This window comes from Protopterus annectens, chromosome 1.part1, assembly GCF_019279795.1.
Source record: "Protopterus annectens isolate FY-2018-M chromosome 1.part1, PAN1.0, whole genome shotgun sequence".
NCBI lineage: Eukaryota > Metazoa > Chordata > Ceratodontiformes > Protopteridae > Protopterus > Protopterus annectens.
The window spans coordinates 1483705887-1483733234 of record NC_056726.1 but is presented as its reverse complement, the minus strand read 5'-3'; the positions used below and the strand labels follow the sequence as shown (position 1 = coordinate 1483733234).

The window sequence follows — 27348 nt, the reverse complement described above, 5'->3', positions numbered from 1 at the left end:
GAGGCCCTTTTGGAGGATGCTTGTGTCGGCTGGAGAGTCGATTATGGCGCCCAGTTTGCAGTCATCTGCGAACTTGGTCAGCCACAGTCCTTCCGTGTTGGCCTGTACCTCCGAGAAATATATACCAAACAAGAGAGGTCCCAGGACTGAGCCTTGTGGGACACCACTTGTAACTGGTTTGGAGTCTGACATGGCTCCAGCAATTCTAACCATGTGGGTTCTGTACTTGAGCCAGTTTGCAATCCATCTAGTGACACAGGGGTTTATATTTAAGCTGGTGAGCTTATCTATAATGCCCGAGTGGGGTATTGTATCGAAGGCTTTGCGAGGTCCAGGTAGGCTGTGTGGACCACCTTCCCTCGTCAATGGCCTTGGTGACTGTTTCAAAGAAATCAACCAGGTTTAAGAGGCAGGATCTGCCCTTAACAAAGCCGAACTGGGTAGGATCCAGTGTCTGTAGGTCCCCAATATCTTTATTTATGAGGTCCATGATGATCCTTTCCATAGCTTTGCAGACCAAGCTAGTCAGGCTTATGGGGCGATAGTTTCCAGGATCCGTTGAGGCACCACCTTTATGGAGAGGGACCACTGTTGCTGTACGCCACTCTTTGGGCACATATCCTGTAGTAAGGCTGAGATTGAACAGTAGTTTTATGTTTGGGTTTAGCTCTTCTTGGAGTTCATGTAGGACGCAGCCGGGACACCATCTGGTCCCATTGATGATGTGTTTTTGCTTTGGAGAGGGCGGCTCTTACCTGAGCATCTGAGATGTCAGGGGCAGCATTCTGCTGGGATAGATATTTGCCCTTTTGGTGGGGAGGGGAGAAGTTTGCGCTGAACCTGTCAGCTAGGATGTTGGCAATGTCTGTGGGTTTGGTGTATTTTTGTCATTTTGGACTAATTCTAAGCATATCTGGGAATTACCACCCAGCTTCCTAACATAACTAAAGAAAGCCTTGTGATTATCCTTAGTGTCCTGTGCAATTTTTCTCAAGCTGGCCTTAGACAATTTTATGTGTGCCCGTAGTTTTTTGCTAATACTGATCAGTGATGCCTTCCCTTTTTGGGATTTTGCTCTATCATTTAGTAGCTTCCTCCTTCTATTGTATAGTTTGTTTATGGCTGGGGTCCACCAGACAGGACGTCTGCCTTTGGAGGATTGGGTCTTGGTTTTATTTGGGATCGCATGATCCATGCATTCCTGAAGGTGTTCATAGAATGCGTTTATAAAGGATTCTGCGGTCTGGGCTGTATTTTCCACAGGTCCGGAGGCTTTGAAGGATTCCACCTCAGTTTTGAGGAGTGTGAAATTTGCTTTAGAGAAGTTTTTCACTGTGGTTTTCTGGGCAGGAGGTGGGGTCGGGATGTGAATATCCAGTGAGATTAGTTTATGGTCTGATCTTACCAGTGAGGGATACACTTCTGGTCTGGAGCATAGAGTCCCCATGTTGGTGATGATCAGGTCCAGTATGTTTTCCCCTCTTGTGGGAGTGGTAACAAGTTGTTCCATAGCATTTGAGTTTATAAATTCTAGGAACCTTTGGGCTAAGGTGTTGGAGCTAGAGTAATGCTCCCAGTCTATGTTTGGGTAGTTGAAGTCGCCCAATATAATGGTGTTTGGAGAGACCTTCATATTTTCCAGTGTTCTCAGGAAGGCCGAGTGGGGTTCCTGGGTTTGGGAGGGTGATCTGTAGCAGGCTATAAACTGGAAGGCAGTTTTACCCACTGTTAGTTGCACATGGATAGTCTCTGATGCTTCGTGCTTTGCCACCCACCTGGAGGTGTGGGTATCTTTGATGAATATCGATACTCCCCTCCTCCTTTGTGGTTCGGTCCAAGTTTTGGGGCCGAAAAGAATGGTATGAGGTATAACCTGGTAGTGCTGGGGTGCTCTCGGGAGCCCTGAACCAGGTTTCTGTTACTGCACAGATATCGATGTTCTCCATGCTAAGGAGAGTTTTGAGTGCGTGCATCTTGAGGTTTAGACTTCTGGCGTTGAGTAGCATTACTCTTAGTTTCTTATCCCTTGTGATACCTATGGAGGTGGGTTTGTCTTTTGAGCCTTGCCTAAAAGAGGCACTATAGGGGTAGCAAGAGCCTTTGCCAATATCCGAAATCCCAGGGGTGACAGGTGCAAGCCGTCCCTAGCGAAGCATCGTGGCTTGTCGAGCATATCATCCCAAGCTGACAGGCATTGGATCCCCTTTGAATGACACCAGTACTTAAGCCAGTTGTTGAAATTGATCATCTTGTCTTCATATTGTGGCATCATTCTTGGTGAGGGTAAGATGCTACTCAAGGTCAGGGTCATACCGGCCTGGGCTACATGCTCAGAGAGTTCCTTTATGTCTCTTTTCATGTAGTCCAGGGAGGTACGTCTCAGGTCATTCACACCAGCATGGACAATGACTGAGTCATATTTGTACTTGCCTTGGAGTGACCTGAGTGCTTGTGTTATGTGGCGGATCATAGCGCCTGACAGGCTGCTCACTGTGACCCTCTCCTTGTTCAGCCTGGTGAGCGGGACGTCAGTGTGCCTGACGATAGAGTCACCTATTACAAGTGTATCAGGTGTGTTGTTTAGTCTTAAGGGCTGTGACTGTTTGGCACACTGGCTTTGTGAGATATGTGTTGCACGTGTTTTGTTTTGGGGTAGCGGCTGCTTGGGTGTCTGCTTTGGAGGTCTCTGCTGCTTGACAGATCTTTATTTAGAGCCTCCGAGTATGTTTTGTGTGATTATGTGTTTGGTTTGCTGTCGTGGTAGGTCTATGTGAGACTGGAATTGTAGTGAGTGTGGTTTCCTTCTCCTCCTGACTGGTTATGCCAGTACTGAGTTGAGAGAGCTTAGCCTCCAGTTTGGCTATATGGTTGCATCTCTCACATGTGTTGGAATTTGTTGGGAGGAGGAGAGGGTTGTCTGTGTACATGAGGCAGTTGTAACATTGCCTCAAGATTCCCAGATTCACCAGCTGGACCGGAGAGGAGATTGACAACTGACCTTTGGACATGCTAGAATAATATTGGGAATTCCTTAATAATTGAAAACCAGGGCCAGTGGGGAGTGAGGGTGTAGTGCTTTTAATTTTTAGTGCTGACTTATATAATTGCTTTAGTGAGCAAGTGCCAGGTAACTTAAGTGCAATGTGTTACAGGTAACTTAAATGCAAAAATGACATACAGTAACTTTCTTTCAAGTGAAACAAGGAAATAGGTACAGTAAGCAATGCAGATATCACTAGTGATCCACAGAAGCGCTGAGAAGCCGCGTATTACGTGGAATTAGCGTTCCAGGGAAATAACAAGCAAACAAACAACAAGCATATAAACAAAGCTAGATTCAGCAGGCCTGGATATAGTCTATGCTACAGTAAACAAGGTGTACCAATTTCAGTAAGATACAGTTCAAATATTCAGGCACTATAAACCTTTAACCAGAAATTCCCAGCTCAGAATGGCAGAGTCCAGCCTCTTCTCCCACAAGAGTGCAGACCACAAACCTTCTTAATGTAAAATAACTGGCCTGAAGCCCAAGTGCTTAAACCAGAACTAATACACTTTAAGAATAACAGACACTGGGCTCTCAATCAGCAGTTCCCAACTTAGAAGGATGAAAGCTACCTGTCCTGCCACCACAGTGCATGCCACAAACCTTCCTAATGTAAAACAACTGGTCTGAAGCCCAAGTGCTTAATCCAAAAGACTTAGAATGATAGCTACACTTTAATCAAGTTACTACCAAGCAGTAATAAATACAATTGAATACTTTAGAGAATGCCTGGATTAGTGCTCAAGTTACACAAACAAAGCTAGATCCAGCAGGCCCGAATCCAGTCTATGCCACAGCAAACAAGGCGCACCAACTTCAGTAAGAAGCAGTTCAGATATGCATGCACTATAAGCCTTCAACCAGAAATTCCCAGCTCAGAAGGGCAGAGTCCAGCCTCTCCTCCCACAAGAGTGCAGACCACGAACCCTCTTAATGTAAAATAATTGGCCTGAAAGCCCAAGTGCTTAAACCAGAATTAATACACTTTTAGAATAACAGACACTGAGCCCTCAATCAGCAGTTCCCAACCTAGAAGGATGTAAGCTACCTGTTCTGCCACTACAGTGCAGACCACAAACCCTCTCAGTGCAAAACAACTGGTCCGAAGCCCAAGTGTTTAAACCAAAAGGCTTAGAATGAGTTACACCAAGCACTAATAAATACAATTGAGTACTTTTAAGATGATGCAAAAGTAAAAAAGTAGGTAGAAACACAAGTACAGTAAAAGCAGATGAACATTTTTTTTTTTTTTTTTTTTTCTGAACAAGTGCTGAGATCAAAGAAACAGATTTGAGTGCTGAAACTAGAAAACTGGCTAGTTATAAGGAAAAAAAACTAAGCTAGAAGGCTTCCCTCCAACACAGAAGGGCTTGGGGGCTCAGAAGCCTACAAATAGTCTATACCACTTAACAGGAAAGGCAGGAAACAAGCTTACATTTTTTTTAAAAAAAATCAGGATGCAGCACAATTGACCCAATGATTTCAGTGAGACAGATAGTTGAAAAGAAGCTAGAGATGAGAAAAGAATCCAAGTGGGCATTCCTAGACTTGGATAAAGCATATGACAAGGTCCCAGAAACCTGATTTAGGCAGTCCTGCAGTGGTTTGAAGTTTCATACGCATTTCTAGAATTAGTGCAGGCAATGTACAAGGACTCGATTACTCAAGTATGGACAATACTCGGTCTCACAGAGAGGTTTCCAGTGTGAGTGGGTGTGCACCAGGGTTCAGCTCTGAGCCCACTGCTGTTCATACTAGTGATGGACTACATTAGCAAACAGGTCAGAAGGGACAGATCGATAAAGTTGCTCTATGCCAATGATGTGGCATTACATGTAGGCTCTGAACAACTGAACAGCAGATGATAGAGAAATGGAATTCAGAAATGAAGGCACATGGGATGAAACTGAGTACAGATAAGAACAGTGGTAATGGCAGCAATTTGGGAAATCAGAAAAAGATGAGAACTGTGGTAGAAGGGAAGGTAGTAGAACAGGTTAATAGTTTGAAGTATCTGGGAGGGGTGGTTGAGGAGAAGGGAAGTCTGAATAAGGAGGTCAAAGCTACAATCAGAAGGGCAGCAGCCAACTGACACAGAGTGTCAGGGATAGTGTATGGCAGAAGAATGCCAAAGAAGATGAAAAGTAAGGTGTAAAAAACATTGGTGTGACCAGTACTACCAAATTATTAGTATTACCATTACAAAAGAAGTCACCACCATATTGCCTAAATAACTACCGCCCTGTAGCCCTCACCTCCACAGTGATGAAGTGCTTTGAAAGGCTGGTCAAGGATGCCATAACATCTGGGCTGACTGCCGATCTTGAGCCTCTGCAGTTTGCTTACTGACCAAACCGCTCTAGGGCAGATGCCATCTCTCTAGCACTCCATCTATCTCTGGAACACCTTAAGAATAAAAATACCCATGCAAGGGTACTATTCATCAACTTCAGCTCTGCTTTTAACACGGTCATCCCTCTTTATCTGATAATGAAGCTACTCCAACTAGGTGTCAACACTCCATTTTGTAAGTAGATTCTTGACTTTTTCACAGACAGACCTCAGAAAGTGTGCACAGGAAATAACTCCTCGGATAATATCACCCTTAACATTGGAGTCCCACAAGGTTGTGTACTAAGTCCCTTGCTGTTCACCCTGTTAACACACAATTGTACAGCCAGGTACAATACAAACCATATCATCAAGTTTATAGGTTCATAAGTTCATAGGTGCGTACTACGCTAATGGCCCTGGAGCCTTTACAAGCCTAGACCATAGGATTACCCTGGCATCGTGCCCCCCCCCCCCGACCTTAGTTCCCAGTGCCTCTGTTGAGTAAAGCCACAGGAGTGATCCCTGGGGTGAATTTTCTATTTCCCATCCACTCATCAAGATTTCTCTTGAAGAGGGCCAGTGAGGTGCTCTGCTTGACATGTATGGGAAGTCTATTCCATTTGATGAGCAGTCTCTGGGTTATGAACCTGTTTCTCCAGCATGTTTTGTTGATTGTAGTAATGAGGTTGAGGTTTCTGGAGCGTGTGGTGCAGATGGATTGTGATTTCTTTAGATGTAGAATTTCTTACAGATCTGGCTCAGATATGGCTTTGTAAGTCAAGTAGAAATCGCCTTTAAGTAGGCGATATGAGACAGAGAATAGCTGGAGTTTTTTTGAGTCTGTCCATATAGGACAAATGTTTAAGGCCTAGGATCCTCTTTGTGAGGTACTTTTGTTGTCTCTCCAGTTGTTCCAGGTGTTTAGTGAGGTACATGCCAAATGGGGCATTGTACTCAATGATTGACCTAATGAGGGAAGAGTAGAGGGAGACAATGACCTCTTTCTTTCTGGATGCAAAATCTTTAGTAATGAGATGTGCCACATAGAAGGACTTTCTGACCACAGTGGCAATGTGGAGGTCAAAAAGTACTGGTAACACCACTGTCTTGCATACCTTACTTGTCAGCTTCTTGGCATTCTTCTGTCATAGACTACACCTGATACTCTGCCAGTTGCCTGCAGCCCCTCTGATTCTAGCTTTGACCTCATCATTCAGACTACCCTTCTCCTCAGCTACCCCTCCCAGATACTTAGAGCTGTTTACCTGTTCCACTATCTTCCCTTCTATCTCTATTCTCAGCTTCTTCTGATTTCCCCAATTTGCTGCCATTACCACTGTCTTATCTGTGCTTAGTTTCATCCCATGAGCCTTCAGATTTGCATTCCATTCTCCTATCCTTTGCTGAAGTTCTAGATCAGAGTCTGCCTGTAATACATTGTCTGCATACAGCAGCTTTGTTGATCTGTCCCCTCCAACCTGTTTGCTAATGTAGTCCATCACCAGTATGAACAGCAGTGGGCTCAGAGCTGAACCCTGATGTACATCCAGCCCCACTGGGAACCCCTCTGTGAGGCCAAACACTGTTTGTATTTGAGTTATTGGATCCTTGTACATAGCCTGCACTAATTCTACCAATGTTTCTGGAACTTCAAACCACCACAGTACTGCCCAGATCAGCTTCCTTGGGACCTTGTCATATGCTTTCTCCAAGTCTAGGAATGCCCGGTTGGACTCTCTCCTCATCTCTAGCTTCTTCTCAAGTATCTGTGCCAGTGCAAACATCAGTTCAGTTGTGCTGCATCCTGATCTGAATCCAAACTGCTCATCTCACATCTTACATTCTACTGCTCTGCATATCCGTTTTTCAATCACCCTCTGCAGAACTTTCATGCAATGTGATAGGAGTTTGATGCCTCTGTACTGCCCACAGCTGTGGTTGTCCCTTTTGTTCTTGTACACTGGCATGAGTATGCTTATTCTCCAGTCATCTCGGATACACCTTTCTCTCCACACTGCTATTAGTACCCTAAGGTGCCATTTCTCCCCTATCTCACCCAGCATCTTTATCACATCTGCTGTCACCTCATCTGAGCCTGCTGCTTTCCCTGACTTCATCTTCCTTAGTGCTGTTCGTACTTCTTCTAGGGTGGGCTCCTCTTCTTCTCTCATTGTAGGCTGTTTCTGGGGCAGTACAGCTTTTGTGGGGTTTTCTTCATTCAGAAACTGCTGGAAATACTCCTTCCATCTGTCTTTGATGTCCTCTGGACTGGTGAGCAGGTTGTTGTTGGAATCCCTTATGAAGGGTGTCTGACTATCTCCTTTATCTTTCTGTCTTTGCTTTGCAACCTGATATAGTTTCTTTGTGTAAATGTCTTGTGAAAATAGTCTATATGTTGTCTGCACAGTGAATCCAGAGACACGGAATTTCATTCAAGTTTTTGCACTTGTGTTATTTCTAAATGACAATAAAGTTTACCTTGACTTTGACTTTACTGTTGTATGGTACAGAAACCTGGGCAGTAAAGGCAGAGCAGATGAGGAAGCTAGAGGTGATGGAAATTAAGTTCCTGAGATAGGTAGTAGGATGCACACTGTGGGACAAATGAAATGAAGACATTAGAACAGAAGCCAAAGCAGCTCCATTTGCAGAAAAGATCAAAGATAACAGATTATGGTGGTTCAGGCACATGTGCAAAGAAGCAGAAGGCAATCTGGTGAAGAAGATTTAAGACAGACAGAAACAAGGCAAAGAAATGGACAGATTGTGTGACAGAAGATCTGTGACAGTCAGGCATGAGTGTTGAAGAAGGCAGGAGTGTGGCATTGAACCAAGAGAGCTGGCGACAGTTAACACGGCACTCTGACCCCATAAAGAAAATGGGAGAAAAGGAGGCTGATAATGATGATGATTCCACATAATCAATGGGGTCATCAAGTTGTAAGGGGATGTTGAATTAAGCCAAGTCACCATTCAGCTCCAGTAGATTAGCCTTGGTATGATCTCTGAATATCGAGGCATTGGAGGATGCTTCTAGCTTCATTCTTAAGGTGACTCTCACTGGTTTGTGGTCCAAATTGACCAGGGAGGGGGTTATAATTGGTAAGGAGCAGAGCTATTCCATATTGGTGAGGATCAAGTCCAGAATTCTTTTGTCCCTGGCTGGGGTGCAGACTATTGATGCAGTGAGCTTGTATTAATGAAGTCTAGACATTTCTGAGCATATATGTTAGATGATTTATACATCTCCCAGTTAATGGAGGGAGAAAGGGGTTTGACTTAATGCATAGGGACTCCATACTAGTTAGGTATGAGTTATGAGCTAAGGGGGGACATCTAGGGTGGTGCTAAAGTTAGATGTGATAAGGAGTCCTATTAATGACAAACACTAGGCAGGATTTTTGCCCACTCAAAAAATTGACAGTTCACAGATAGCAACAGTTTATGTATCTCTGATGGTTGTTAATACTAGAATCATTATTATAGAATGCCTACTCTAAAAACGTGCACGCTGATTGGCCAGCCCAACCAGCGTGCCCGTTGTAAATCCCTCAATATACTAACAGAAAAAGGTCCGGTCGCCCGGACTTTTTCCGTTAGTATAAAACACTGTCTCGCTATGTTAAAAGAGTTTAACATAGCGACACAGATTTAAAAAAAGCAACGGAGATCTCCGTTGTTTTTTTTAAAGCTGTCTCACTATGTTAAACTCCTTTAACATAGCGACACAGTGTGTAAAAAGCAACGGAGATCTTGCGATCTCCGTTGCTTTAAAGTCTCGCTATGTTAAATGAGTTTAACATAGCGAACACTTTAAAATAAGCAACGGAGATCTCCGCTGCTTATTTTAGCTGTCTCGCTATGTTAAACCCATTTAACATAGCGAGACAGTAAAAGCAACGGAGAACTTGCTCTCTGTTGCTTTTGCCACAACTCTGATGTACTGCGAGGCATGCGCAGTACATCAGAACTACCGCTGAACAGCAGACAGCTGCGGAAGGGCAGCAAAGAGGCATTATACAATGCCATTATTTAAGAAAAGTAATTATTTCTTTTCTTAAATAATGGCATTATATAATAACCACTTCTGGGTGTGGGTAATGCTGGATTTATCCACGGTTGTCTTTGTTTGGTCGAGGCGTGCCTCGACCATACCACGCCAACCGTGGGTAAATCCAGCATTACCCACACCCAGGCGTGGGTTATTGCTATAATAATTAAGTTTTATTACTGGAAATTTTGACAGTTCACAGATAGCAACATTTTATGCATCTCTGATGGTTGTTAATATTAGAATCATTAATAATTAAGTTTTATTATTGGAAATGTGCTACATTTCCATAAGACTGATGTTGTTATTGTTCCTGAAACATGGTTAAAGAACATTGACTGGAACCTAGTTCTGTAAGGGTATAAATGTTTTTACTGTAACAGACATTCAAACAAAAAATCAGGTGGAGGAGTTATGATAGGGATTAAAGATAGTTATGATAACACTAACAGTGTAGACCGTGTAACTGTGACAATAAAGACAACTCTGGAGCATATAACAATCGTTGGTGTATATAGACCACCAAAGTCAAGTGTTGATGTCCTAGAGGAATTCATCCATTTCTTGCATGAAACACAGGAGGGAAGAATAATATTAGCTGGGGACTTAAATTTAACAGAAACAGACTGGAATAATATTGATTCAACAATGTTAGAATGGAAATTATTTGCAGTGTATATTCAAGAACAATTGCTTCAGATTGTAAAAAAACTACCAGGGGACGGAACATACTAGACATTGTTTGTGTTCCCAAAGAAATTACTGTAACTTCAAGTCAAGTTTTATCACCATTGACGTGCAGTAATCATGGGGTTATAAAGGTTAATTTGTTGCTAGATAATTCTGCCAAACTGAAATCTAAGCCAATGCGCAGAAGGTTAATTACAGACTATATGGAAGCAAAACAGTCACTATGTAAAAGTAACTGGCGTGAGGTGTTCAGTAGAAAAACAGCAGATGGAATGTGGAAAGTTTTGAAAGAGAAATTGTTTGAGTGCAAAAAAAAAACAAAAAAAAATGTTTGACATCAGGATCTATTTATACAACATCTGGGGGATATATTCCATAAGAACAAGATATCTCATTAAGGTGATAGATAAAAAATGTAAGAAATGGAAGAGAGGTCAAACTACAACTTTGAAAACTGAAATAAACAAGTTGGACAAACAAATTAAGCATAGTAAGCATATTAGGAAACCTTTTTATAGATACATAAGCCTTGGAATGAGTAAAGACATGCAAACAGATAAACTCTATGCAGATTCTAAAATGTATTCTCAGACACAACAGATTATAGATATATTTACAAAATCTTATGCAAAACAGTTTGGCTCCACAAAGAGAGTGAAAAGTCATTCCAGGTAACCTCAGATACTGGAATCAAATTAGATTATATTGAAAAAGAACTGTGCAAACTGGATCTAAACAAAGCACAGGGAGGACACGGAATTAGTAATAATAACTTGAGAACACTTCAGCAAGAACTTACGGTACCATTACATTTATTATTTACTAGTTCATATAAATATGGGAAGATTCTTCAAAGCTGGAGATATGCACTTATTAAACCTGTCTTTAAGGGAAAGGGGAATAGGACAAATCCAGAGTCATATAGACCCTTAAGTCTACTTTCATGTTGTGGAAAAATAATGGAGAAGGTAATACTGAATAAGTTACTGTCAGAACTGGATATGTTGGGACTTGAAACCATGTATCAGCATGCAAATGTTGAAAATAGATCTATTACCACCTGTAACACAATGTTCTATAACAATATAATAACAGCTATGAATGAAAATTTGTGCTGTGATGTAATTTATAGAGATTTAACTTTAGCATTTGACACGGTCATACACAAAACACTGATCAATAAATTAGAACAACTAGGTATTGATGTACTCTTGATAAGATAGATAGTTGCATGGCTTACAAATATGACATGGCAAGTATCATACAGTAATTTGACAGGTGAAATTCTTGGTTCCAATCAGCGTGTCCCACAGAGCTCTGCCCTAGGCCCTTAGTTGCTTAGTTTGTACCCTTCAGACCTAACTTTTTCATCTGAGGTGTTCTACAGTCTATATGCAGACAACCTGAAATTGGTTAAACTGATTACATGTATTACAGATAAGGCGTGCCTACAAAAGAACTTGACTAAATTGACCATTTGGGCACAGGAGAATAATATGCTGATAAATAAATCAAAAACTAGGCATATGAGATTTGGGAGGCATACATTGAAAGGTGAATATTTAATACAGTGCGCACTGTAGACTCATTTAAGGACCTGGATATATGGGTAGATCCAGTTTTGAGTTTTTCTAATCATATCAACCAATTGGTTAATGGAGTGTACTTTTGAGGAACGAACGTTCACTACCTTGAACTTCAAAAGTAGACACACAGTAATGCGAAAGTGCACTTTCATGAAAGTGCGCTTTCGTGAACCCGTTAGACTGAACGGGCTAGCAGTCACGGACCTTAGGGTTAGGGCACAGGTTAGAGTAAGGGGATAGTTAGTATGGCTATCCCCTTACCTTGACCTGTGCCCTAACCCTAAGGTCCGTGACTATCGCACCACAGTGGAAGACATTCCAAATCGGGCTATGTCCTCCACTGTGGTGTGATAGTCATGGATCTTAGGGTTAGGCACGGGTTAGGGAAGGGGATAGTTAGTAGGGCTATCTGCTTACCTTGACCCGTGCCCTAACCCTAAGGTCCGTGACTATCACATGACAGTGGAAGACATTCCAAATCAGGCTATGTCCTCCACTGTGGTGCGATAGTCCCAGTCCTTAGGGTTAGGGCACGGGTTAGGGTAAGGGGATAGTTAGTAGGGCTATCCCCTTACCTTGACCTGTGCCCTAACCCTAAGGTCCGTGACTATCACACCACAGTGGAAGACATTCCAAATCAGGTTATGTCCTCCACTGTGGTGCGATAGTCACAGACCTTAGGGTTAGGGCACAGGTTAGGGTAAGGGGATAATTAGTAGGGCTATCCCCTTATCTTGAACCATGCCCTAACCCTAAGGTCTGTGACTATCGCACCACAGTGGACGACACCGTTTTTCAATGTTCTCCAGTGTGGTGCGGTAGGTTCGGTCTAGTAAGCTTAAGTGAAACTGCAGTTTCGTTAAAGTGCACTTTTGCTTAAGTGGGGATGTACTTTCCCATTTCGAAAAAGTGAATTTTCGTTGTAGGAAAGTACACCCGGTTAATGATAGCTGTAGAACTATAGGTTGCATAAAAGGATGTATAAATATATATATATTTTTTGTTATATTAGGCATTGCTACATTCCTTGTAAATAACTTAATGCTAACCAAATTTCAGAAACATATTGTTACTGCATTCTCAAAATACTGTACTTTTGCCTTGTATATATTCGTATTGTATATTTTTCTCTTTTGTACAGTTAAGTTTCTTACAACTTGAATTGTTAGGTTTTTCTTATTTTTTAATTACTTTCCTGGAGCTATTCTCTTTGGGTCTCTGCTGAAAAAGGGCTCTCTGGGCCCATTCGGACTAACCTGGTTAACAAATGTAAAAATAAAATGTAAAATAAATAAAGTTTAAGAAATCAGAAATGATGAAGTCATTGTTTTTTAGTTACATTACAGCCAAACATGAGTATGGAATAACAATATGGAAAATATGGAAAACTTATAAGAAAATAAAGTAAACTGGAAAGAGTACAGAGGAAATATACCAGGGCCATCCATGGATGTGAAAATTTAAGTTGTTATTATGAAAGACTAAAATATCTGAACTTGTACGGTGTCTCTTATAGATATCTAAGAGATCATATTCAAGTATATTGAACATTTAGAGACAACTACTTTTGGGATGTTTGTGGTTATCAAAAAGTACAAGAGAGTCATCAGACAACCTATGTAGAAGATTCTATAGGAATGAGAAGTGTACTAACTGGTTCTCTGAGAGAGAGCAGCTGATGGTTGGAACAGACTACCAAATTACATTAAAGCAAGTACTAGTTTAGACATTTTTAAGAACAGCCTGGACATTTATTATGGGAACAAATATTTTGGTATATTGGCAAGCCAGAAGGGCATTAATGTCTGTGCCTGAAAGATTTGTATGCATGTATGTGTGTATGTAAGTTAGATGTGGAAGAGTTTTAGATCATTATCTTGTTTAATTAGTCTAGAAGGGAAGCACTTTTATACAAGTGCAATGTCTTTGTTATCAAAGCATTTGTATAAGCCTTGTTGAAGAGGATGCTTTTTTTTTTACCTTATTCCTGAATTCTTGGTAGGATGTTATGGATTTTAAGCCTGGTAGTAACAAGCCCCATCCCTTGCCCACAATCTTTAGATATCTTGCAACAGAAATCATCATTCTGCCTGAGATGACGTAGCATCATCTGAGGAAAATTCTTGTACAACTGTCACATTCTTGGCCAAGTATGTGACAGTCCGCATGTTTGTTTATCAGAGTAATGCATTGATCTGATAGCATATACAGTAGTCTTCCTTGAAATGGGATCTGAGTTTGGGATGGGAAGAGAAATCTTTAAGATACAATGCAAGAGGTTTCTAGAATTTAGGTACTAGACTTGAGAAAGCAGTTGGTGCAGTATAACTTGATTTTGGGGACTTGTAAGACATGTGATGATTGCAAATGACATCTGAGGTTATAGGGAGGAGCTTGCAGTGGAGAATTTAGCTATAAGAGAGAGATGAATGTTTAAATCTGAAGAAGTTTTAAAAAGGCATGTTCCTAACCAGGTTACCAGCAGGCATTTTACAGTGTAAGACAATGGTGATCTTGAGTAGGGGAACTTGTTATGAAGTGATATATTTTATTTGTGTCAGTTAGTGGAATGGCACTAAGGAAATATCTACAGCTCTGGACAGTACAGAGGCATCAGCCATCTGTTACATTGCATGAAAGTAAAGAAGAGGGTGACTGACAAACGAAGAATACGGACATCAGCTTTACCGAATATCTTAAAACACTGGCACCTCTGCAGAGACTTCAGGAGGGATAAAACCAGAATAAAAAAACACATGTTTAATACACATAATAATTAGCAACAAGTGAAACTATTATACAATCAAATGTTTCCAGCTCAACTCATTATTAAGTTCACATGTCCATACTCTGCTAAATTTCAATATGCACATACTTTCTTTATGCTGTCAAAATGCATGTAAACCAATACCACCTTCCAACCCAGACTTAACTTTTAATAAACTGCAGACCACCAATAAATCAAAGTCGCTTGAAGAATGTAAATAAAAATTTTCAGCTACAGGACTTTCCTTTTTAACTGTTCTAATATCTTGCAGATGTTCACATACCCTTTTTAACTGTTCTAATATCTTTAAGATGTTCGCATACCCTTTTTAACTGTTCTAATTTCTTTAAGATGTTCACATACCCTTTTTAACTGTTCTAACATCTTTCAGATGTTCGCATACCCTTTTTAACTGTTCTAATATCTTTGAGATGTTCACATACCCTTTTTAACTGTTCTAATATCTTTAAGATGTTCACATACCCTTTTTAACTGTTCTAATATCTTTAAGATGTTCACATACCCTTTTTAACTGTTCTAATTTCTTTAAGATGTTCACATACCCTTTTTAACTGTTCTAATATCTTTAAGATGTTCACATACCCTTTTTAACTGTTCTAATATCTTTAAGATGTTCACATACCCTTTTTAACTGTTCTAATATCTTTAAGATGTTCACATACCCTTTTTAACTGTTCTAGTATCTTTAAGATGTTCACATACCCTTTTTAACTGTTCTAATATCTTTCAGATGTTCACATACCCTTTTTAACTGTTCTAATATCTTTAAGATGTTCACATACCCTTTTTAACTGTTCTAATATCTTTAAGATGTTCACATACCCTTTTTAACTGTTCTAATATCTTTAAGATGTTCATGTACCGTTTTTAACTGTTCTAATATCTTTAAGATGTTCACATACCCTTTTTAACTGTTCTAATATCTTTAAGATGTTCACATACCCTTTTTAACTGTTCTAATATCTTTCAGATGTTCACATACCCTTTTTAACTGTTCTAATATCTTTAAGATGTTCACATACCCTTTTTAACTGTTCTAATATCTTTAAGATGTTCACATACCGTTTTTAACTGTTCTAATATCTTTAAGATGTTCACATACCCTTTTTAACTGTTCTAATATCTTTAAGATGTTCACATACCCTTTTTAACTGTTCTAATATCTTTAAGATGTTCACATACCCTTTTTAACCGTTCTAATGTCTTTAAGATGTTCACATACCCTTTTTAACTGTTCTAATTTCTTTAAGATGTTCACATACCCTTTTTAACTGTTCTAATATCTTTAAGATGTTCACATACCCTTTTTAACTGTTCTAATATCTTTAAGATGTTCACATACCGTTTTTAACTGTTCTAATATCTTTAAGATGTTCACATACCCTTTTTAACTGTTCTAATATCTTTAAGATGTTCACATACCCTTTTTAACTGTTCTAATATCTTTAAGATGTTCACATACCCTTTTTAACCGTTCTAATGTTTTTAAGATGTTCACATACCCTTTTTAACTGTTCTAATTTCTTTAAGATGTTCACATACCCTTTTTAACTGTTCTAATATCTTTAAGATGTTCACATACCCTTTTTAACTGTTCTAATTTCTTTAAGATGTTCACATACCCTTTTTAACTGTTCCAATATCTTTAAGATGTTCACATACCCTTTTTAACTGTTCTAATATCTTTAAGATGTACACATACCCTTTTTAACTGTTCTAATATCTTTAAGATGTTCTCATACCCTTTTTAACTGTTCTAATATCTTTAAGATGTTCACATACCCTTTTTAACTGTTCTAATATCTTTAAGATGTTCACATACCCTTTTTAATTGTTTTAATAGCTTTAAGATGTTCACATACCATTTTTAACTGTTCTAATATCTTTAAGATGTTCACATACCCTTTTTAACTGTTCTAATATCTTTAAGATGTTCACATACCCTTTTTAACTGTTCTAATATCTTTAAGATGTTCACATACCCTTTTTAACTGTTCTAATATCTTTAAGATGTTCACATACCCTTTTTAACTGTTCTAATATCTTTAAGATGTTCACATACCATTTTTAACTGTTCTAACATCTTTAAGATGTTCACGTACCGTTTTTAACTGTTCTAACATCTTTAAGATGTTCACATACCGTTTTTAACTGTTCTAACATCTTTAAGATGTTCACATACCGTTTTAACTGTTCTAATATCTTTAAGATGTTCACATACCCTTTTTAACTGTTCTAATATCTTTAAGATGTTCACATACCATTTTTAACTGTTCTAACATCTTTAAGATGTTCACGTACCGTTTTTAACTGTTCTAACATCTTTAAGATGTTCACATACCGTTTTTAACTGTTCTAACACCTTTAAGATGTTCACATACCGTTTTTAACTGTTCTAACATCTTTAAGATGTTCACATACCGTTTTTAACTGTTCTAACATCTTTAAGATGTTCACATACCATTTTTAACTGTTCTAATAGCTTTAAGATGTTCACAGCCCGTTGCTTTCTTGCTTTGACTCTCTTCTTTTCATTTTTTTCCAATATAAAAACGATCACAAGAACACTCTAAAATGAAGATAAGAAACACAGAATCATATCTATAACAACCAATATGTTACCCTTACCATCATTAACTGTGGCAAAGGTATTTAAAACTACTTCACCAGAGCAGCAATCACCACAAGGGAAAGTGTATAGAAGGTTGAGCATGTATGCATTCATAGACTGAATACACAAATTAACCGGGTGCCTATCACTTGTTAAAATATGAAATCTGAGGTCTATGGCACAACTTATGTTTCAACAGAGAATCAAACAATAAACATTTCCAATGTTTGTGAATAACATCAACAATTTGGATAGACAAAACATTAAATTCTGCAGCAAAAATAATGACTATTTCCTTGTGATAATTACTTTTATTGTTACAACTTTTAATAAAACATATCGGATATACTCCCTTACTTGTTGTTCTTTCATGTCTAACACAAGACACTTCATAGGTTATAGATAAGTTCTAGGCTAGCTGCTCTTGTCAGCCATTTTAAGCCTATCCAATTACCTTCTTGAAACTTGAATTAACCTATCCCATTTGGTTATAGATTGGCCTTACCCATCCTGTGGTCGATAATTATATATACCCCTAGTGATAATAATCGGGATAATACCAAAGATAATTTGAGGAGACCTGTGCATGGCGTACATACCTGTGCATTTAGGGGCTACCTCTGTCTGTAATTAGTATGAGGGCACTCCTGGGGTAAATTTTCTGTTTTCATAGGTTCATAGGTAAGTACTAGGCTATCGGCCCGAGGGCCTATGTAAGCCTAGCCAACAAGGTTCCCTGGCTTACGCCACCCAAGAAAGTTATTTTCCTTTGCCACTGTCGAGCAGAGACACAGAAATGATCCCCTGGGTGTATTTCCTATTTCCCATCCACTCATCAAGATTTTTCTTGAAGGGTGCTAATGAAGAACTTTGCTTGACATAGATGGGTAGCCTGTTCCAGAGTATGGGAAGTCTCCGGGACAGGAATCTATCCCTACAGCATGTCCTGTTTATTGTAGTGACAAGGTTTCGATCCCTAGAGCATGTAGCTTGGAGGGATTGGGATTTCTTTAGGTGTAGCATGTCCAACAGCTCTTTTCAACAGTTTCCATTCATCAACTCAAGTTGCACATGTATACGGACAGGGATGTGTTTTGTTTTATGTGGACAGGGAGTCTGTTCCAGAGCAGAAGTATCCTCTGCAAGATACACCTGTCTCTCCAAACTGTTCTGTTGATATTGCAGAATAAGTTTAGATCCCTAAACTGAGTAGTTCTGATGACATTTGACATTTAAATCCATCAGCATTGGGTCAGAGGATGCCTTGTATGCCTTTAAGGTAAGTAAAGATCTTATTCTTCTTGAAAGAATTAGTTAAAACATTAGCATTCAATTTTACAAATCTCATCTTTCATCTTTGGGAAAAAAAACTTTCATCAATCTCTCCAACCTAATCAAAATATCTATTTCCTTCCCCAAACTTAAAATGTTATACTCATGTCAAGTATTGACATCTTATTTTCTTAATCAGATCTATACATTCAAGATTACGTCGTTCAGGCTCAGCCACTTTTATCACATAAAAACAAGTCTCATAACTATTTACTGAATATTTGAAAAATGAAAAAAAAAAAAACCAATCAGCACAAGTTTGCAAATTTTGAAAGATAACTCACAACAAATTGTTTTATCCAGAACAACAGCTGAAATTCTCATTTCATTATGAAATGATGACTGTCAAAAACTGCCATTGTGCCACATAATACCCCCTCCACAACCCCAATCCCTCCATCTGGAAATGTTTTAGGAATAGATAATATTCAAAGCATTATGATATTGTTTCATTTCCTATTCATCATCTCTTTTAATAATTACCATGTCCATAACATGTATAATTTGTAGTATGCATCCAGATGATGATGAAAGTCTCCCCTCATCTCTAAGTGAATTCCCATAACTAACACACTGAATTCTGATTTTGCATTGAGTTATTTATTTATTTATTTATTTATTTATTTATTTGTTTGTTTTTGCTACAAGGAAGGAAGCAAGTAGTTACAATGGAACCAAACTCATCCTTGCTGTTCAATTCAAAACAAATATTAAATGTTCATCTTCATATCGCCTTATTTACTTTGCTTCACTTTTATGGCTACATTCTACATGCTGTGTTCATCATCAAACCTTCCTTCTGAAAGTCTTCTAAATACTTATTTATTTACATCCACTGCAGCAGTCTCCATTCACTCAAAGGGCTCAGTTTTTAAGTTATGCTTTGTAACTTACCCAGAGCTCACTAGGGAAGCCGTCCCTTGACATACATACAGTACAAGTGCATCTCTCCAGCACACTGATCAAATATTAAGTTATTACCTCATTTCACTGGAAAGGAAGCAGTCATTTAACAGCTCATCATACATTTATTAGTAATCATTTATTTGAAAACCACTAATCACTGTCCATTTCAACTGCAATATGCATGTGCTCCAGACATACTCCAAAGGTTAATAATTCATTTTGCACAGATCTTCCAAACATTTTTAGTTTACTCAGATTGGTAATTTTAGTTGCTTTTATATCTGTTGTAGTGTTTCACTCCTTTTGACTTATGTGATAGAGCCGGATTCCTCCTGTCCTTTAGGGTCATTCTCATTGATAAGCCTAAAAGTCTTAAATTCCTGTGCCACCCCCGTCATCAAAGACACTTTTGTGCTTTAGTTTCTTATATTTTGTAACCACAGAGACATATTTATTCTTTAGGTCCTGTTTCTCTCTTTTTGTAATGACTCAGTAGCAACCATATTGGAGATCATGACTTTCACCATGTTATCCTTTGATACCTTGGCATTGTTATGCAAGTTGCAAGCTGTTCAGTTTCCAAATCTTATTTTTCACTGTTTTTACATGTTTAACCTAAGATACATTGATCTCCATTCTCTCTCTCTCTCTTTTGGGAATACTCCATCATGTCCCTCTTGGAGCATTGCCTTAGGTTCATTCCCTCTGTCATGGGCTGCCACCAGGTCATAATCACATTTGTTTGGCTTAAGAGAAATTAGGGCCTTTGTAACATCACATATCCTGGTGCTGGACAAAAAACTTACAGCCACCCTGTTTTTGTCCAGTCTGGTAAGTGTGGAGTCTGTATGTCTAACTATAGAGTCCTCTATGACTAAAACACTCCAAGTGTAGTAGCAGACTTTGTTGGCCTCATTGGTGTAGGCCTGCTTTCCTGATGTCTCTTGGGCGAGTTTTGTGAATTTGTAGTATATGTGAGTAAATAAGCTGTAGGTGTTGATCTGTGAGCTGGAGCCTAGAATATTTTACTGTGAGTTTTGGATGGCATTGGCAAATTTGTCTGCCCAGCCTCAGTATATGTTATAGGTTTGGTAGTGTGCTCTGACTGATGTAACTTTGTGGGGATATAACGCTTACTGATAGTGGGCTGATGTGAGAAGATTGCTTCTATATTTCTTAAATATTTACATCTCTAGCGGGTTATACTATCAACAGGTAGAAATAGTGAACAGTCAGTAAGCATAAAACACTTGCTACACTGTCTTAGAACACCTAATGCAATCAGACTGGCCACAGATAGAATGAGAGCAGACTGTTGAGCCACGGTGTTAGAAGGTAGATGACTGCGGCTTCTGTGATACTCAGGTGGTTGAGGGAAACTACTGTAGTAGGCCCTAATAATTTATGTATGAGGTATTTAGGGAGATATTCTGAAGTTAGGTTAGACAGTAACTAGTAAAGGAGTACTTACTGAACAGAAAAAAACATTCGCTCTATAAAGAATGATGAATAGTGGGGATTCGCCTAAATGGCTACTAACAAAACATTAGCACTCATCCCAAGGTGTGAAGCAGGCCCTTGGGCTCTTTGATAATCGGGACTCAAATCCCAGATGATACAGGTGTCTGTAGGCTTGTTATAGCTTTTTACTGGTTTACTTTGAATAGCAACCAGACCAATCAGGAAGGTCCTGCACAGACTTTCACTTTCCAATCAAAGACACTCAGGAATCAACGACCCTCTGCTCCTTCTGTCCTCAGTACCTCAACATTTATAGTATTACTAACATGATCATAACCATTTATTCATTCATTCAGTGACCAAAAAGCATTTCTAGAAATTGGAAGTCTCTGAGTTTACCTATTTTTAAAGATTCAGTCCTCAAACCACTAAGCATGCTGTCAGAGTCATAGCTAGCTCAACCATTGCCCTGGTCCAGTCCCTGAACTAGCATTCCACCCCCTTGCTCAAACAGAAGAGCAAAAAAATGAGGGCAGCTTTAATAGAATGCTCTTGGGCATCTAAAGCACATGCCCCCTCCCAAACACACACCCCCATCCCTGCTGCAGCTCTTCATTGAAAGTGAAAAAAAAAAAATAAATAAAACAAAAACAGTTAAACTGTTAGCTCTGATAAATTGTTCTCAGTGGTCTGAAGAGCTCATGCCCCTTCCCAGGCACACACTCCCTCCCAGGCATGCACCCCCTTCCTGCCAAAGCTCTTCATTGGAAGAGCAAAAAAAAAAAAGAAGTTTGTAAGTTGCCTTCTGTACAGACATTCAGAAATGCTGGTGTGGAAAGAAGCATGCAGGAACAGCACTTAAGGATTGCGCCATCTAACGCCTTGCACCCAGGACACATGTTCGCTTCATCCCACCCTTGCTGTGTTACTGTGTGATATACAGTTTTATAGGTTTGTAGGCCTGTTGAACAAGCACAAAGCCTGTAGGCCATGGGGAACCCCAATACCCTGGATCCTGTGGCTGAGCTTTTGCATGCCCATGTAGTCATTCACCTCCTTTTTGAAGGGTATGAATTGATAAGTTGAGTTTAATTGAGAGGGAAACTTGATTTTATAGGTATGGAAATGTTTGAAATATATGTTTCCTGGTAGTGTTTTATTAATTTTTACTGAGGATAATTACATCTTGTGTTCATGTCACCAGGGCAGTTTTTTAGCTAAAGTTTTTAAATGGTCAGTGGTCTTTAACGAGCCATGTGTCAGGCATACGCCTCATAAGAAGGTGATATGATGCAGAGAATATTTCCTCCTCTATCTCAAAATAAACTTTTCTCACAGCAGAAAGTTGCTAATTTCCACTGATGTTCTGACACTATAAAAAAAGAGTCTTCAAGAACAAGTTTAGGTATGACTGTAATGGCTAAGAAAACAATGTCTAAGTATAAACTACCTGAAGATTCAGTCAGTCTGTACAGCGGTTCTGCATCAACGTATAAATTCTATATTCCTGAACTGATGCTGTTCTTTTAGAATCATGTCAAGCTATGTACATATCCTCACTTCTTCCAGTATTCTCATGTTGTTAACTATTAGAACACCATTTTATAAGGTTATGGGTTCAGAACAAGCTTACAACACAGAGGATCTAACTTGACCACAGTAGCCGGTTCCATGGCAAAGAGTGATAAACTTCATACTATGCTACAGATGACCTGAGTTCGAGCAGCATCTCAGGCTCCTGTAGGAGCTGGCCAGGGAGGATGGGAGTGAGCACCTATTGCAAGCTCACCTTTCCCAGTGTGTGTGTTTGTGTGTGTGTGTGTGTGTAATGGACTGGCTCTGTCTTGCCACAAGGATCACATCTAGTGGGAGTCCTAGATGTTACTGAATGAAGTTTGATACAGCTGAGCTATCACTGTCATGGTGTTTGTGATAATGTGAGGTAGTGCCAGCTATGCCAGGAGAAGTACGGCAGTGAATGTGTAACATATGCCAGCATAGCTAGCCAGAGTCTTGTAAAGAATTATATATCATTTGTATATCAAACTGATTTGTACAGATGCTTGTATTAAAAATGTAGTTGTATAGCTGCTTGTCTTAAAAATGTACCAACAGTGGGTCCTGCTGGACAGAAAAGAAATACACCTGTATGTCAGACTTTATTGTAACTGTTGATATGAATATATTGCAACAGAGGATACTGGAAGAGAAGAGGTTAATCTCAGTCCAGATAACTTTTGAAAAATAGTCTGAAATTAAATTACGTGGTTTCGGCCATAAAGATTGCATCTTACAGTTCTAATTGCAGCCAGAGACAAAATGTCTGTGAAAACCAGGACGAGGAATCATACTGTATTGTCCTTAGGGGTGAAATAATTGCTACCCTGGAAGAGTGGACATTTTGAAATGATTTTATAGCTTCCAGATGTTATAACACATATCAGCAAAGCTCTATCTGTGTGATTGGTAAGACATATGTGCTACATTCTGGTTCAGTTTCTTGCAAAGGGGGATAGTGTGGGAACTAGAGTCAGATGACCAGATGTAAGTGATGTCATTCTGTAATCCACCACTGAAGTGATGTTTTAATACTGAATGAGACAGAAGTCTCAGGGCAGTCTGTTTTTGAAACCTGGCAAACGAGGAAGGCCACTCACCCACTTCATCTTGCTGTGCTTTAGTAAGTAACCAGGGAATAGAAATTCTTTCAATCAGTCAGGAAAATATAGATATATTAGTTAATTACTGTTTTTTCTGTATCTGTGTAAATCTATCCATTTGTGTTATTTTTAATATTTCCTGTGATTAAAACTCTGGTGTTTATTGTGAATAGATATTTAATATTTTCATGTTCTTTTATTATGTATTATTAAATATAATTAAACCTTTCATTGTGGCTGGTCTTTTAGAGAATATTTTAATATTTGATGACCCTGTGGCTACTCCTGAAAGCCTTGCTGCATTGGTCACACACTACCATTTGAATTAGTATTAATTTTACTCAGTATAATTAGATACCCATGTAAGAGCCCCAGAGTAGCTGGCTTTGGAATATTCTGGTGGCAATGCTTACCTTATAGTCTGGTCAGAGGGGGCATAGCTAGTAAATCTGTGCCAGCCTTTCCCAGGTGTGTGTGTTTATGTGTGTGTGTGTGTGTGTGTGTGTGTGTAAATCAAATCTCAAAGAGTGTGTGTGTCAGCGACTTGGAGCAGGGACAAAGAGCTCTGGTTTCATACAGAGGGTGGTGGAGGACTTGGCTTGGAACACCTGGCTGAGGACACAACTCTACAGCTGTGTCAGTGGGGAGTCTTATTGGAAGTCTGGAGGGAGAGAAGGAAACCCAACCCTTTGACTGTGTTCCCTGTGTGTTCTTAAGGGAAATTGTGCTTAGTTTCAGAGAGCTGCATCTGGAAATACTGTGTGTATCTATTTTTGCTCCAAGTGAATGTTCCTCTCCAGTGTCAGTGATGAGGATTAAGGCTCCTTGATTAGCATGATTTTAGCATGGAAATACACATACATCCCATAATATATTTACATGGAAGGTTGTAGATATTCCATGTAAGGCTATTGCTGTGAACCTCGTTCCATCCAAAGACTGTTGGAAAGAATACTGTAGGTAATTCCAAAAATTTGTGGCATAAATTAAATGTATTTATATCAATGTGCACCTGTTTTTTTCAGTAGTTTAAATGTGTTAAAGATCAACTGAGGTTTACAATCTGTCCTTTTGTTTGTTAGGTTTCTCAAGTTATAGCATTTGCTGCTGGAGAATACTACAACATAACATTCTCGGTAGAAGGTAATGGAACGTCTTCAACTCTTTATGATGTATCTGTCACGGATGACAAAGGATTTGTGAAGGACTACAGTAAACTTCCGTAAGAAAAATAATAAATAAAATATTTTACAAAGTAAGAACTGCTTAAACTATTCCATTTTATACCCCGATTCTTCCATATTCTGCCGCTTTTCCTTTCATCACTTTTCCTTCTTTTTTTTCCAGACACCTTTATTGAATTATCACTTGTGACACAGGCAAATTTACATTCATACAAAAGTAATCAAATTATATTGACATAACAAACATACTTCACATATATTGCTATATATCATATAACCTAAGCAACATTACATAAATTATTCAATTCCTGTCTTTTTTAAACAAGAAACATCTTTATTAAACCATCACTTCCTACATAGGCAATCATACATTTATATAAATGAAAACAAACCACACCGACACAATCCTAGCTGCAAGCATTTTACATCACAAACCATAATGACACACTCCCAGTTGCAAATATTATAGATCAGTTATATTCACCCAATCTTTCTCACTCAAACATTACATGGCTCATTTAAGTCCTGCTGCCTTTTAGACTTCATTCCTATCTTATATGTATTGTTCCCACAATTCCCATTTTTCCTGTGTAGTTTGCTCCTACCCTTTTCTAAAGATCTGAGCTCCAGTTGTTTTATCTCTGTTACTATATTCACTACTTCTAGTATAGTTGGTTTAGATTTTGCATGAAATACAATGCAGTTGGTTTTACTGACATGTAATCTGTTTCTGCACTCATGATCATCATAGGAGATGAAAAATATGTTTATAATTTTCCGGAATTTGTTCATGTAGGGGATCTATCTTAAAAACGAAATAATCTGCAGTTCTTAGCCTGCAGCTCCAGACATTTTAGTCTGGTAGTTAGTTCAGAGGATTCCAGTTGCGAGCTGTAAACAAGCTACTTCCTGTAGTGCAGAGTTCAATTCCCTCAGCCTTTATTTGCCTACTGTGTCACCTTGATAAATCACTTAACTAGACAGTGCCTTGGAACAATTGGGAATTTAGGCTACACTTCTTAAGGGTCTCCTGGACTACATATCCAGTAATTACCTATGAACTTGACTAAAACAGTGTATTGACATGAACTCACTATAATGTTTCATATACCTTTCCTTTAAGTCTCTCAAGTGTAGTGAAAGTGTCTTAAAACCTGGGAAGGACTTCATTGAGTTATCTCTGTGATGTCATATGGAGAATCAATAGTGTGAAGGATACTGGTTATCAGGAGGGACTGAAAAAAATTAATCTATACTCTATGTTTTACAGGATGCATCAAGTTGATTTGATATGGTTATACAATGTTTTATAAAATTAAATTTATAGCACTTTGGGGCTGAATTTTGTTATCATGGAAAAGTTAATAGGAATAACACTAATTTGGCTAAGCTAGAGGAAGTAAATTCAAAACTAGGAGCACTTTATTTTTCATTGCAGAGTGGGGAGTTCATGGAATAAACTGCTTTTAAAAATCAGGCAGGAGAAGAATCTTGTAAGTTTTAAAAAGAGTGTGAGCTGTGTTTCAGTGATATGGTATACCATACTAGGCCTCACTGAAGCAAGGCCTACAGTGATGTCATCTGAAGTCCTTGATTTTAAAAATACATTGTAACAAGCATCACTCCTCCTTACATCCCTCATGTAGGAGGAATCCTCTAACCATCCAAAGACATACATAATAGCTCCATAATTACACAACCAGAGAGAAAAGGAGAATTTATGACTGCTAAAAGGCAAACAGAAACTGTTCCAGCAATTATGCCAAAAGGAAAAAGGGAAAAATATTGAAGAATTTAACATCAAGGAATACAACCTGATCGCTTTTAGTCTCATCCATTTTATACTTAGCCGAATATAGATTAATGAAATCAAACATCTGGCATGGAGATATAGCCCAGGGATTCTTCACGTCTCACAATCAAAGATGAATTCAGTGCCCTCAGAGTGAATAATACTGTTAACAACACAAATACGCACTGTTATTAATGACTACATGCATGACTGTATATGAAACTTCTGCCCCAAAGCATCTGTGACACGTGGGCACTGACCAGTTGGACAAAACAAATAAATAAACACCCAATGTAAATAAATAAAAGTCAATTAATAAATCATGAGGGTTGTGACTCTCTGTTTTTTCACCTTAGTTTTCTTTTGCATGACAAATGGAACATTTGGGTGAAACCCACTTCCTGTATTATTCCATTTGTTATGCTCCTCTGGAAGTATAAATAATTCTAAAGCTGGACAGTGGATGCCAGAGGATGTGTGATGTTCATAAATATTAACTCCTACCTCCCTTGCTAATGCTCCACTGACATACCCAACAAGGTTCCACGTTTATTCTACACCTTTGCCATCTTGCTGTGCCAGCTTTTACTACATGTTATGATGCCCCCCCCCCCCCCCACATATCCCATCTTTGGTAATTACCCAGACCTGCATTTTGTAACAGACCTGATCATCTGGATCCTTCCTTTCTGTGATTCTAGATCAGGTTACTGCACCTGTCTGCATTCTCTACACTGTGATTAGGAATATACTCACTTCAAGCATGCACCTTGGGGTATGCCAGATTTGCAGTTCTGTGTTTATCCCTTGAAAAAAAACATATCTTGCTTTCCCTGAAACAAAAAAACAAAATCCTGCAATAACTGACTAATCAGCCTTAATGCTACAGGACAATCTCACTCAATTC

General features: G+C 38.9%; 1 protein-coding gene across 1 annotated transcript in view; it reads left to right on the top strand.

Annotated features, from left to right (window-relative positions):
* The window catches only part of LOC122816424, a 142593-nt gene that overhangs the window by 22379 nt on the left and 92866 nt on the right, over positions 1 to 27348 (top strand). Inside the window, exon 2 of the mRNA XM_044089207.1 lies at positions 24548 to 24687. Within this exon, the coding sequence (XP_043945142.1) occupies positions 24548 to 24687 (140 nt within the window). The remainder of the gene's footprint in view (positions 1 to 24547; positions 24688 to 27348) is intronic.